The 12847-nt window shown below is 47.3% G+C and overlaps 3 protein-coding genes across 6 annotated transcripts; 2 read left to right on the top strand and 1 right to left on the bottom strand.

Annotated features, from left to right (window-relative positions):
* Window positions 1-1247: 1247 nt before the first annotated feature.
* LOC125530675 (protease Do-like 1, chloroplastic) lies at window positions 1248-4903 on the top strand. The gene is made up of 8 exons (XM_048695071.2): window positions 1248-1657; window positions 1777-1899; window positions 2568-2739; window positions 3469-3506; window positions 3615-3813; window positions 3915-4067; window positions 4460-4594; window positions 4676-4903. Exons 1-8 carry the CDS (start codon window positions 1263-1265, stop codon window positions 4751-4753), a joined length of 1293 nt encoding a protein of 430 aa, XP_048551028.2. The 5' UTR covers window positions 1248-1262; the 3' UTR covers window positions 4754-4903.
* Window positions 4904-5421: 518 nt separating this feature from the next.
* LOC125530673 (short-chain dehydrogenase/reductase 1) lies at window positions 5422-8061 on the bottom strand. 4 transcript variants are annotated; one of them, XM_048695069.2, is made up of 6 exons: window positions 7834-8061; window positions 6989-7069; window positions 6642-6885; window positions 6464-6529; window positions 6108-6302; window positions 5422-6005 (listed from the first exon to the last, which is right to left on the bottom strand). In XM_048695069.2, the coding sequence occupies exons 2-6, from the start codon at window positions 7021-7023 to the stop codon at window positions 5607-5609; spliced, it is 939 nt and encodes a 312-aa protein (XP_048551026.1). In that variant the 5' UTR covers window positions 7024-7069; window positions 7834-8061; the 3' UTR covers window positions 5422-5606. The 4 variants fall into 4 exon arrangements, with proteins under 4 accessions (XP_048551026.1, XP_048551025.1, XP_048551024.1 ...); XM_048695068.2 differs by having other exon boundaries at window positions 6989-7040; XM_048695067.2 differs by having other exon boundaries at window positions 6989-7104; window positions 7834-8060.
* A 2982-nt stretch (window positions 8062-11043) lies between these two features.
* LOC125530674 (F-box protein At5g49610) lies at window positions 11044-12847 on the top strand. The gene is made up of 2 exons (XM_048695070.2): window positions 11044-11266; window positions 11385-12847. The coding sequence occupies exons 1-2, from the start codon at window positions 11153-11155 to the stop codon at window positions 12504-12506; spliced, it is 1236 nt and encodes a 411-aa protein (XP_048551027.1). The 5' UTR covers window positions 11044-11152; the 3' UTR covers window positions 12507-12847.

Here is a 12847-nt window from a genome sequence, read left to right as displayed (position 1 = left end):
GGTATCCATCTGCCAAAGACCAGTGGGTGTGATCAGGGGTTGTCTACGATGGTATCCGAGGCTAGAGGGTGGGATGCCGGCAAATGCCTTGCTAGAGCATGGTCTAGCCACCGCCATCGCCGACCGCAGACGCCATTCTCCTCCTTGGAGGCATCGTTTATCGTGCCCCTCTCCTCCTTCAAACTATTGCTATCTAGTTCCGCATGGCCCGTCGCCAGGTGTGTGCCTTGTGAGCGGTGGCCTGCTTGGGGAGATGCCTCGAGGCACTCCAGGAAGACTGGTGCTGATTGCCAGGACCAAGCGAACTCCTTTAGTTCCCGTGCTTGCTTAGCTTCGGTTAGTCCCTGTGTTTTTGGGTCCCCCGCTTAGCTGTTTCGAGCTTCTCTTCTATAACTGGTATCCCAGGAGGGCTGGTGTGTACTCTATCTATGTATATTGCTTGATGTTGCTCTATACAAACAATGGGGGTGAAAACCTTTTCGATACGAAGGTCCAACGCTAGTCTGGCGGCGTCTCGCGGATTGCATACACTTCCATTGCTAGTGTGCTCGCAAAGTACTCATGCCAGAGAGCTTGTGCACGAATCAGTTCCCGTTTATGACCTGGCCGAATCTAGCAAAGTACTCCCTCCGTCCCACAATATAAGACCCTTTTTCATGCTATTTTTAGCTTGCAAAAAATGTCTTATATTGTGGGGCGGAGGAATTTTTTTTCTTAGAAAAATCTAGCAAAGCATTAGAATGAGAGAACCTTGCATTTTTTTTTTGAGTGGTATGAGAGAACCTTGCATGGTTCTATGCAGGGGCGATGGGGGGCTTTAACAGGCTCAAGCCCCTCCTCCAGCACTGCAAAATTTGTTTCTACTACTAGTTTTAAGGTCCAGCCCAACTACTTGCAGGCCCAATCCAACACATATTTGCATGACCCAGGCAGTCCAGCCCGTCCTTCATTTTTTTTCTAGATTCGCCACTGGTTCTATGCAGATACATGAACCGTCGAGAGTCATCCCCGTGGGCCTGGGCCACAGTCGAAACGAAACAAAACAAAACACACGGAGGAGGGGGAGAACGGATCGGAAGCAACCCGAACCAAAACGAAGACGCCAGTGGCAGTACATACACTCGCTAGTCAACAAAAAAAAAAAGTTTGACAATAAGCGCGGCACACGACCAACGAGAGCGCAGCGCGTCCACCCATCCCGATTCCACGGGAGCTCCAGCCCGCGGCTGCTGCTGCTCTCCCCGCTCTCCCCCCACTCCCAAATGGCCGCCGCCTCCTCCTCCGCCGCGGCCGCCGCCTGCTTCCTCTCCGCCCCCTCCCCGCTCGCCCGCCCGCGCCATTCCCTCAGGCGCCTCGCGCCCGCCGCGGCCGCCAGGCCCCCGGCCGGCCCCCTCGCGCTCCGGGCCTCGTTGCGGAGGCCGCTGCGCGACCTGGTGCCGGGCCCCGTCGCCGAGGCCGCGCGGCGGGCGCTGGCGGCCGCCGCGGGACCCCTGGTCGTGGCGCTCGCCTCCGCCGCGCTGGTCCTCGGGGACGCGGGAGGCGCCTCCGCGTTCGTCGTCGCCACGCCGCGGAAGCTGCAGGCGGACGAGCTCGCCACCGTGCGCCTCTTCAAGGACAACACCCCCTCCGTCGTCTACATCACCAACCTCGCCGTCAGGTACGCCTGGGACGATCCTCTCTCTCACCCGCCCATTCCCGTTCCCTTGTGTCTCCGTTCGTCTGGACTTGGCGCCTGACCAGAAGCTCTTGGGGCCTCCGTTTTGGTTTGGTGTGTAGGCAGGACGCCTTCACGCTGGACGTGCTCGAGGTGCCGCAGGGCTCCGGCTCCGGCTTCGTCTGGGACAAGCTCGGCCACATTGTCACCAACTTCCATGTCATCCGTGGCGCGTCTGACCTCAGGTTGGTTAACACTTAACAGAGCCACCCGCTACCGATATTCTTCAGAAAAATTCAAATCAGCATGCCAATTCTGCTAATTTTACGTTTATCGAAGGTTCATAGAAGGGTGTAGTTGCTGTGGACCTGTAAACAGCTAAGAACTCGAACGAACGAATAAACAGGGGAATCGAGAGTTGCAGAACTGCAATTGATGTTGATAAGCATGGGCAATGTGGACGTCGCTGCTTAGTTTTAATAGCAGAGCACAGTGAACCGTTAACGCTCGCTGCTAATGACTCGTTATCATTTGGATTTATTGTGCATAGCAAATATGTCCATAGGTTGTAGGCTGTAGGTTAGTTACAGTAGATGTTTAGCCTGACACATGTTTGAAGCTTTAGAGTGACTATATTTTGCATCCCATTTTTCATAATTTCATCCAGTACTTGATGCTACATCTGAGACTTTAATGCAAAATGCTAAGAATGACCTATGCACTTTTGTCTCGTCTAAACCCCGTGTACCTGTTAGTCATGCTTTGTTTGCTTCCTTGCTAATGTCACATGATGTCAGTTTACTCAGATCTGCAGATAGTATGCTACCAGCGTACCATCTTGTTGAGTATTTATGATATGGTTGTCTTGAATTGTATCATGGCGAAGTGAAATTACCGTTTTAGTTTTATGTAGGGTCACGCTTGCTGATCAGTCGGTGTATGAAGCCCAAGTTGTGGGATTTGACCAGGACAAGGATGTTGCTGTTTTGAGTATCGAAGCACCAAAGGATAAACTAAGACCTTTACCAGTTGGTGTGTCAGCAGACCTACTGGTTGGTCAGAAAGTTTATGCCATAGGAAACCCAGTGAGTGCTTCTTACACCAATTGTTCTATGATTTATATATATATGTCGGCTGATGTACAAGTTTGGCACCAGTCGTTCAGTGTTTTCAAAATTTTCAGAAAAAAATGTGAATGCTCACAAGGAATGTGACTACAACACCTACAAATTTCAGGTCAAAACTCGAAATGTACATTGAGAAACAAAAAAGAAAATTTCAGATGTGAATAGTGTCAAATGTTGCTTTTGTCTTTTATGACACTATTCATGCTAGAATTCACATTTTGGTTTCTCAATTTTCATTTAGAGTTTAGATCTGAAATTTTCAGGACTTGTAGTTACATTTCTTGTAAACATTCAGAATTTTTTGAAACATTCAAAAAAAATTGAAGTTGGAGTATAGGGAGCACCCCAAGGATGGGAGCACCCCAAGGATGGGAGCACCTGATATTTCCTCCCTGATTATGTTGACACAATTGTCTAATCACCGGTATGAAAATACACTACACAGCATCACAAACAAATAATAACACAATTAACCATGACCAAGTGTCTAATCACCGGTATGCGAAACAGATTCTATGCTAAGCAACTAAGTATGGCATAGATATTTTTTGTAAATTTTCAGTATAGTTCATGGATGGGAAGAGTTGATTTAAATACTTCAGTTATTTGGCCTCTTTCGATTATGTGCATATTACTTTAAGCAACTAATGATTGGTGTCTTAACATTTTTAATTTATATATTTGCAGTTTGGCCTTGACCACACTCTTACAACAGGCGTTATCAGGTGTAGTATTATTGATTGGTTAAATTGACTCCTCGTTGGCTGATTCTTTTGCTTGATTTTTTGGTAAATTGAGACACTTTTCTTTTGCTCTCTGCTGACTTCTCCCAGTGGATTGCGAAGAGAAATTAGTTCAGCTGCAACTGGACGTCCTATACAGGATGTAATACAGACTGATGCTGCTATCAACCCTGGTAACAGTGGAGGCCCACTTCTTGATAGTTCTGGAAACCTGATAGGTGTAAATACTGCTATATACTCACCTTCAGGAGCATCATCTGGGGTTGGCTTCTCCATTCCAGTTGATACAGTATGTCACTCAGCTTAATTCATAATTTTGGATTTGTTCTAGGTCTTCTTTTCTTATAAATTTCTTGCTTATAACAAAGCATGTATTTCGACCATATTCAGGTTGGTGGTATTGTGGATCAGCTTATACAATTTGGGAAAGTGACGAGACCTATTTTGGGGATAAAATTTGCCCCTGACCAATCTGTGGAGCAGCTTGGATTGAGTGGAGTGCTTGTCTTGGATGCTCCCCCAAATGGACCAGCTGGCAAAGCGGTACTGTCCATCTATATTATACACATGTTTGATGCAAATTCATTGGAACTTGATTGGAAACCATGAAATATTTTTACAGCAGTCAAATTCTTATTTTGTTTCAGTTTCAGTTAACAATCTTTTCACACCTAGCATGAGAAAACCTTGTACTGTCACTCCAGTACATTATAGCATCTGTTGAACAATGTTCTCATGTGCCTTCTCTGATTGTCGGAACTTAGAATAGCTTAAGAAACAGAGCAGTAATTCATTTGATAAGAACCAAACTTATGTGTAGAATAAACTCGTCTTTCCTGCTCCTTCCATATAATTGTAAAATGCATTTGTTAGACACGTTTCTGCGGTACAGGACTTGTGCAGCTAAATATTTCTGCTTGCTATGTCATATGCAGGGTCTGCAATCAACGAAACGGGATGCCTACGGACGACTTATCCTTGGGGACATAATTACTTCTGTTAATGGTACTAAGGTTGCGAATGGAAGCGACCTGTACCGTATCTTGGATCAGTGCAAAGTCGGAGAGACGGTAAGCTTTCACCCGTGTTCAACAGCAACATTTTTTTTGCCCTTGATGGCTGCTAAGGTACTCGCTTCTGTTCTTTTAAAGGTGACCGTGGAAGTATTGCGCGGAGATAAGAAGGAGAAGATCGCTGTGGTCCTTGAACCGAAGCTCGACGAAACATAGTGAGTGGTGTCCTTCTCGGGTGTATTCTCACGTAGGTACAAGGTATTAGCATGTTCGCCTACCACGGAGCTCCTTGTACATAATTGATGTTTGTAAATTGTCTGCTGTAAAAAGAAAGGAAAGAAAAATATCAATTTGGTTCATCGTTCATGCCTTATGTGTGCCGTTCCAGTACATGACCTATCTGCTTACATATGCAGATATGCTACTAGTCTATAAACCTATATATACCAATATAGTGTGACAATAACTTCAAATGTCAGCCATTAGATATGCTCCATCCAATGGTTGAGAGTTGACAAGTCTGAAGAGTATCATCCATTGGATAAACTTTTCATCTTAGAGGATTCTGACTCGTGATCTTTTAATTGAACCTGCACCTGCATTCTATCATCCATAGTATTCTAGAAGCATCTTTCTCCTGTTCTAAGAATCTGATTCTAAAGTTAGAAGAATCGGGATTTTAGAGAGTTGGGCCCTATATTCTTCGCATGGAAGGAAATAAAATGGTGAGAATGCAACACCTATATTTGCTGACGTGCTTGCTAGTAGTTTCAAGGGATTTACCTTCACACTGGAAATATTGTACTCCCTCCATTCACTATCATAAATGTTTTGGATATTTTAATATAGATTACATACAGAATGAAATGAGTGAACAAACAGACTAAAAGTTAAATATGTTATAATAGTGAACAGAGGGAGTAGTTCTGAGAGAGAGAAAATGAACAAAACATAATTCTAGATATCTGGACCAACTCATGACATTGTGTTATTGCAAAGATCAAGTAATATTAAGTAGATCGCACTTTATTGAAAAGGACATCCAGCTAACAACTGCTCCACGGAGAAATCACACGAAGGACGCTCCCAGTTCAGTGCGGTCGAAGTAGGCGCCGGTGACGCCCCCCTTCTCCGCCAGCGCCACAGCGACCGCGGCGGCGGCGCCCTCCGCGGCCGTGAGGACGCCGGTGTAGTCGTTCATCCCGGTGAGGACGTAGCCGGGGTGCACGCAGTTGACCCGCAGCGCGGTGCCCTCCTCTCTGGCGAGGACCCTGGTGTAGGCGCACACCAGCGCCTTGGACGCCATGTAGGCCGCGTACACCGGATCAGCCGGCCACCCGCGGCGCTCCAGCGCGCCATTGCCCTTGCCCAGGTCCTCGAGGAACAGGGCTGACATCTCGTCGAGCCGCTGCACCGTGAGGTTGTCGACGTCGTCCAGCTCCCGCCGGAGCTCGTCGCCGCTGAAATACTGCATTTTTGCAAAATGCACAGCCAAGGTATGATGTGAGGAAATTTGTTTCAACTTGTTGCGAAATACTACGTACGCTACATGGAGATGAGAGGTGTGTACCCTGAGCAAGCCCCAGGCAGAGGTTACGTTGACGATTCTGCCGTCGGAGGATGACCGGAGGAGCGGGAGGAGGGCTTCCGTGACGGTCTTGCTGCCGTGGTAGTTGATCCTCAGGCAGTCCTCTGCATCCTGGGTGGTCTGCGTCGTCCGCTGCCTCAGCCATTCGGCTCTCTCCATCCCATCCATGCCTGCAAGCTGTTATCAAGTGATGGACATGGATGCAACCAAACAGCTTCAGTAACTAACTTAGCTCCAAGCGGTCCAAAGTAAAGCAGTATCTAAATGCAATCTTAATGTACTCCACAAGTGAATTTTAAGGGAATGCGGCATATTATATATATCGGAGACAAATTTACCGTCTCCTGGAGGGTTGCCGGGTCGCCGACGTCAGTGGTCACCCCGAGCACTCCGGCATTGTTGACCTGCGGTGCGGCGTGCGTGAGTGCGATGATCATCAATTTTGTTGAAATTGCCTTATGTATCACAAATCCATTGCAAGTTCAAAACTTCATTTGAAAATTTAAGCAGCTGTACCAATATGTCAAGCTTGCCGAACTTGTCCTTTATGAAAGCAGCCAGACGAGCGGCACTGGTGGGCTCGCTGATCTCCAACTGATGAAACACGACATCCGGTAGCCCCTCCTCCCGGAGCTTTTCGGCTGCCTCTGCGCCCCTCTTCTCGTCCCTCGCCGTCAAGACGACGGTGAGCCCGTGCGCCGCAAGCTGCCGGCATATCTCCAGCCCCATCCCCCGGTTCCCTCCGGTCACCACGGCGACCCTAAGAGAAAAATGTAACGATGAGAGCGCAACTAATCAATAGGCAGGTGCCTGTCTCTGAATGAGGCATCACTCTGCTATTACTCAGACAGAAAACTGCTTACCTTTTCTTTGATGGGCCGTTGATGCTTCCTTCCATTGTGGCTTCTTCTAGTCCTGTAGGTTTTGCTTATGACTTATGAGTACTACAGTAGAAGGAACTTGCATTATGGCTTTTGATCTGTTTGAAAGAAAAAGACTTTCAGTCTTATGCTCTGTTATACACTTTTGATTCAAATGATTATATGCCAGAAATTATCTACTACTCCCTCCGTTGTTTTTTTTATAAGACATTTTAGACAGCTGACCCTGAACTGTTTTAGGCACTGTCTGAACTGTATAAAACTTCTTGTCAAAGTGGTTCCATATATAATCTGCAATAGCAACTACAGTTTAGAGTTTATCAGATGCATATCCCTTGGAAGTCCGAACCTCGTGACACTAGATGTTCTCAGTCCATGATCTTCACAATTTTCATTTTCTATCAAGTTTTTTCTTCTGTCAAATCACTTGAGGGACTGCTCTACCAAAATATTTCTAATGGCTATACGGTACAACACAACATACACAACAATAATCTCAGTACAGATTGCAAAACTAGGATAGGATAAGAAGCAGAGCAGCAAGCAGCAGCAACCAGAATAAGAAGCAGAGCAACAAGCAGCGGCAGCAACCAGAACAAGAAGCAGAGCAGAGCAGCAAGCAGCGTCCCAGCTCTCTCGCTCGACCGGCGCCTCCCCCCATCGGCCGGCCCTACCTCACCGGCGTCGGCGAGGGTGTGCCATCTCAGAGAGGACACGCCGTCGAGCTCTCCTCCTCGCTCCTCACCCACCACCTCCTCCCACTCCCCTACTAACCAACCCGCCGTCGAGCTAGGGCCTAGGACTGGAGGGAGGAAGAAGGGATCAACCTGCCACGGACGGAGGACTCCGGGACGGCGTGGGGAGAGAAGATGCGCCGGCGCCGCTGCGCTGCAGTTGGTCGATGCCGCACGCCCTCCTCGTGCACAACTTTGCCTCTGCGCTTGGAAAAGATGGCCGATCTTGCTTACTTTCTCCACTATTTTTATCGCTGGGCCATGCTGAGACAGGAGCTGCTCAACTCATACTCGGTCAATGTCGGAGGCTGCAAGAACATGGACGAGCTAGCTAGGTCGTCGCAGTGCCACTGAGGCTTACTTAAGTGCTGGCGTGGATCGTGTGACAAGAAATGGTCGTGCGATGGGATCAATCTTGCGACAGCTGAACTCGGAATAAAAAATGTTTGTAGAGCGTCTATAATCGGAGTGGGCAAATCCGGCTCCCTAAATGTCCGCGGACGTGTCGACACCGTCGACCTGCTTCTCATTGTTCGCCCGAACAACCACACCTTTCATATTCAAACTCTCATTTTCATGCAAACTCATGCACGCTAGATTATATAGCATACAAAATCAAATGTCCAAATCATCACCAATTCAATGATTCAGCACAACCAAAATTAAAGTACGGTTTAACAATTCAACACAACCCAAAATATAATTCAACAATTCATTTATAAGCCTCCTTCACAGCCTCGCGGACGAGCCGCCGAGCAATTAGTTAGGGTTGCCTGCAACATCTGGAACTTCTCTTTGTTCATACGATCATCCAGGGTTGGTAAACCAAGCTAATTCCGTTTCAAATTCAGAATTTTGAACTTGCAACTCCCTGTTAACCACAATCTATGTCTCCATAAGGCAGTTGTACCGAAACTGTATATAACATTTTTGTGGGTTTATTAGCTGGTCTATTGCTCTTCTATATCAATGAATGACACCCTTAACATACTATGCCTAGGCTAAATTAGCTCTGAAAAAAGGATATTGTCATCAACAAATAGTAGTTGTGATACTCCTGACGCCTCACTACAATTTTTTTAAACGAAGATGTCAAACTCAGCAAGGCAGCGTACACAGAGTCTGAAGACATCCAGGACGGCAATCGGCGTACACAGAGTCTGAAGACATCCAGGACGGCAATCGGCATAAGCATTCCAGTACCAGCCAAAATAAACAAAGGTCCACCATCATCAGCACGCAGGCTGGAAGCAAGTCATCGGCAAGCATTAGGCAATGAAACGAGATTCAAAATGAGATCAGTCTTGAGCCACCACTTGTCGAACTTCCACCTGAGTGTTCCGGATCCGCTCCATCGTCTCGGTCATGCGCTCCTCATCACGCGGTTTCTCCAATTGTGTTCAGGTCTGAGACCTCCAGGTTCTTGTCTGCGGTACGAAGCTTGGCGCTCTCCAGAGAAGACAGCTCGCCCAGCTTGGCCTTGGCACGCACGCTGGGGGCTCGCAGTGCCACGAGAGTCGCCTTGGAGCGCTTGGCCTTAGCACCCGCACCCACTGACGCCAGCGTCGCGCCCAGATCACTCCGGTTCGGCTCTGCCGCCATCACCGCACCCGCCTTAGTTGCAGGTTTCCTGCCCGCCGTCTTCTTGGGAGGTCTGCCCGATCCACCAGAGCCCCGGTGCCCCGAGGATGGAGTGAGAGCAGAGTCTTCACTACATATTTTTACATGTTGAACATCATGTGTCTCCACTCCTTGTTGAAGCAGCGCATAGAGCTCCTCGGCAACAAAAACAAAAATAAATCAGGGACACGGGTTCACCTTGTCGAAGCCCACACGACGGTGCAAATGAATTCAAGATTGCCATTGAATTTAACATAATTTCTTACCGAGATAACCCATGTCATTATCCATCGTACCCACTAGCGAGCGAAGCCTAAATTTGTCATTGTCTACTTCAAGAAACCCCAGTCCACCTTGTCATAAGCATTTGAAAAGTCTAGCTTATAGGCGCAAAAGCTATTCTCCGAATTCTTCTCATGTTGAATAAAAGTGATCAAAGTCATTCAATTGTGAGCAAAGCATTATCAGTGATTAAGTGCCATGGGACAAAGACACTTTGATATGGTGCCACTGCCATGATCTCATCAAGCAGTGCTCAAAGTATGTTCACCAAACATTTTGCAACTACCTTGTAAATAACATTGCACATACTTATAATCCTAAAGTTAGTGAGCCGCATCGGGTCAAGTATTTTTACAACAAGGACAATTATTGTTCCATTAACACCGCCAGGGAGGTGTCCCGTTCTAAAAAATCTCTGAACCGCCTTGATAATTTCTTCTTTTATGACAGACCAATTCTTAAATATGGTGGGAAAACTATCCTTTGCTGCTGCTTTCCAAGGCCCCTCTGAAACAGGCTATCGGAAATCTCTTTCTCGCTGAAATATGCACATAACCGTATAGAAGGATTGTTCCTTAACTTGTACAGTTGTACTCCCTCCGTCCGGAAATACTTTTCAGAGATACATAGTACTAGATGATGCCCCGCACATTGTTGCGGGAATATTTTACAATACATTTCAAAGATATTTGATTGTATGTGACATGAATATTTGAAATAATAATATGAGAAATAAAACGGAAAATATGTTTGGTTTATTGTGTTCGACAATTGTATAGTTGTAAAAAATTCAGTAGATATAAATAGCATAATAGAATGAAAAATGTTATTCATGCTTGCATATTGAGGTGGGGCTTTTCCTATGCATGGTTGCATGTTGAAGTGAGCATTTATTTTATGATGAGGTGACATGCTTTCATGTCGAGATAAATAGGCTACTGGGGGCTAGCTAGCTATTTAGAGATAGAATATTTCTATGCTTCAAAATTTTCTCCCCCCTCAAAAAATTATTTTGATCGATCTTTTAAGTCGCAGCTAAAGGAAGGTCGCAGGTTGCAGGACTGAGTTTAAATTGGATTTTTTTTTTGCGGAAGGAGTTTAAATTGGATTTGATTTGCAATGTAGAAGGGGAAAACGGGGGAGAACAATTTTGGCAGGGAGACAAGTGTTGTTGATTATTCCGGCATGGATCATTGTTACCATGTTGCTGATGCGAAGACAAGCTAATTCTGTCACCGGCGCGCAATAAATAAATTAACAAACCAACCAAGGAGATTATTCGATTTTATTATTCAAAAAGTGGAGTGGGCCAACAAATTATCAGGGTCCATTGGGCCGCCTTTAGAACCAGAGTAGAGTGGGCCGTCAATTGTGAGCAGAGTGACACACACTGGGCGCACGGGATCCCAGCCTCCACTCCACTCGCAGTCACGCACGCTCCCCATTCCCCCTCACAAACCCTAGCGCCGGAGAGCAGCAGCACCCGGCGCCGCCAGCCGGAGAGGAGCCGATGCCGCCAGGAGGAGGAGGTGGAGGCGAGCATGGCTCTACCGTCCGCCGCGACGACGACGCTCCGTCTGATTCTACGCCGCCGCTCCCTGCCATCGTCCCGGTGGCTTCCGAGGTTTGCTCCAAGCTTCTTTCTTTTCTTTTAGAACAAGATCTTCGATTGGCCCCGTCGTCGATCCAAGAAAGAAAGGGGACCGGGAGCCTGAACCAGCCGTCGTTTCTGTCATTTGCAGGATGCAAAGAAGAAGCAGCGGGTGGAGGAGCAGCAGACCGCGCCGAGCCTCCCGGAGGGCGCCATCGTTGAGATCCTTTCCCGGCTGCCCTACAGCTCGCTCTGCCGCTTCAAGTGCGTGTCCAAGCCGTGGCTCGCCCTCTGCTCCGCCCGGGACATCCTCAAGAGGTCGCCACAGACCCTCTCCGGCTTCTTCTACCATGATGAAGGCGATGCTCTCAGTTTCCGCAACTTGAGTGGGAGAGGTCCGCCTCTGGTCGACCCATCTCTCCCTTTCTTGCGCAAAACGTACCGCCACATTTCTGTCCGACAGGTCTGCGCCGGCCTTCTCCTCTGCAGCTGCTCCAATTCTTCGCGAGACCAAAGCTTCTGGAACTGGGATTCTTCGCGAGACGAAAGCTGTTATGTTGTCTGCAATCCTGCCACAGAGGAGTGGACTGTGCTGCCTCCTGTTGGATACCCAGACGGCGATCCAGTCCCTTTCCTAGGTTTCGATGCTGCTGTTCCATCCCGCTTTGTGGTGTTTGCGCCCCGGCCCAATACGTTTAGTGTCGACGGTTCTGCAGAAGTGGCAATCTACTCCTCAGAAACTGGACGGTGGGCTCATCTGCAAAGTGGCTGGTCAACGGATCCTCTCATTATTCATAGTAGGTACACACAGGTCTTCCTGAATGACACTATCCATTTGCGTAGCATTGGTCATAAAATAGCCACAGTCGACGCTGAGGGGAAAGTTTGGAGGGTCATTACAATGCCAGGCGACTCGTCAGGAATCTGTGATGTTGGGCAGTCTCAAGGACGCTTGTATGCATGGAAGATAGATAATTCTCATCACTGCCAACTCTATATTTGGGTCCTTGAGGATTATGGTACTGGAAAGTGGACCCTACAACACACTATTAATGTCTTGGAGCTGTTCGGAAGGAATCACCGCGAAGATGGGGATTCTTATGCGATGTTTGCAGTTCATCCGAATTGCAACATGATCTTTCTTACTGACAAGAAGAACATGACATTGTCGTATGACATAAATAATCGGAAAGTGACTGTTATCTGCACTGAAGGAATGAAGGGTCTGCCTTATACTCCCTGTTTTGCGGAATTGCCCTCAGCTGGTCATTGAGATTCACTGCAGCATCACCATATGAGACAACACCTTTTGCGAAAATTAGTGGTTGCATGGACCGACTCTCCTAATTAATTTCGTGCCATTGCGTAGAGATGAACAAACTCCTATATCTACAGTGTGGTGTTCCTATCCTATCTGTTGGTGTTCAGGTTCATGCCTTTGTTGCTTTGAACAATCTTTGTTAGCCAAGACTTTGTAAGAGTAATCAGTAGTTGTATGAATGAACCTAGTCCTTTAATCTATTTGCTTTCATGTAGTACTAAATTATTGTGGCCACTCGTTAACTGTTGATGTGGGATGATAATATAAGACACTCAGTGAGAGTACATTATCTA

The sequence above is a fragment of the Triticum urartu genome, chromosome 1A, assembly GCF_056163025.1.
Source record: "Triticum urartu cultivar PI428250 chromosome 1A, HENAU_Tu73, whole genome shotgun sequence".
In the NCBI taxonomy this organism is placed as follows: Eukaryota; Viridiplantae; Streptophyta; class Magnoliopsida; order Poales; family Poaceae; genus Triticum; species Triticum urartu.
This window is presented reverse-complemented; position numbering and strand designations above follow the sequence as displayed.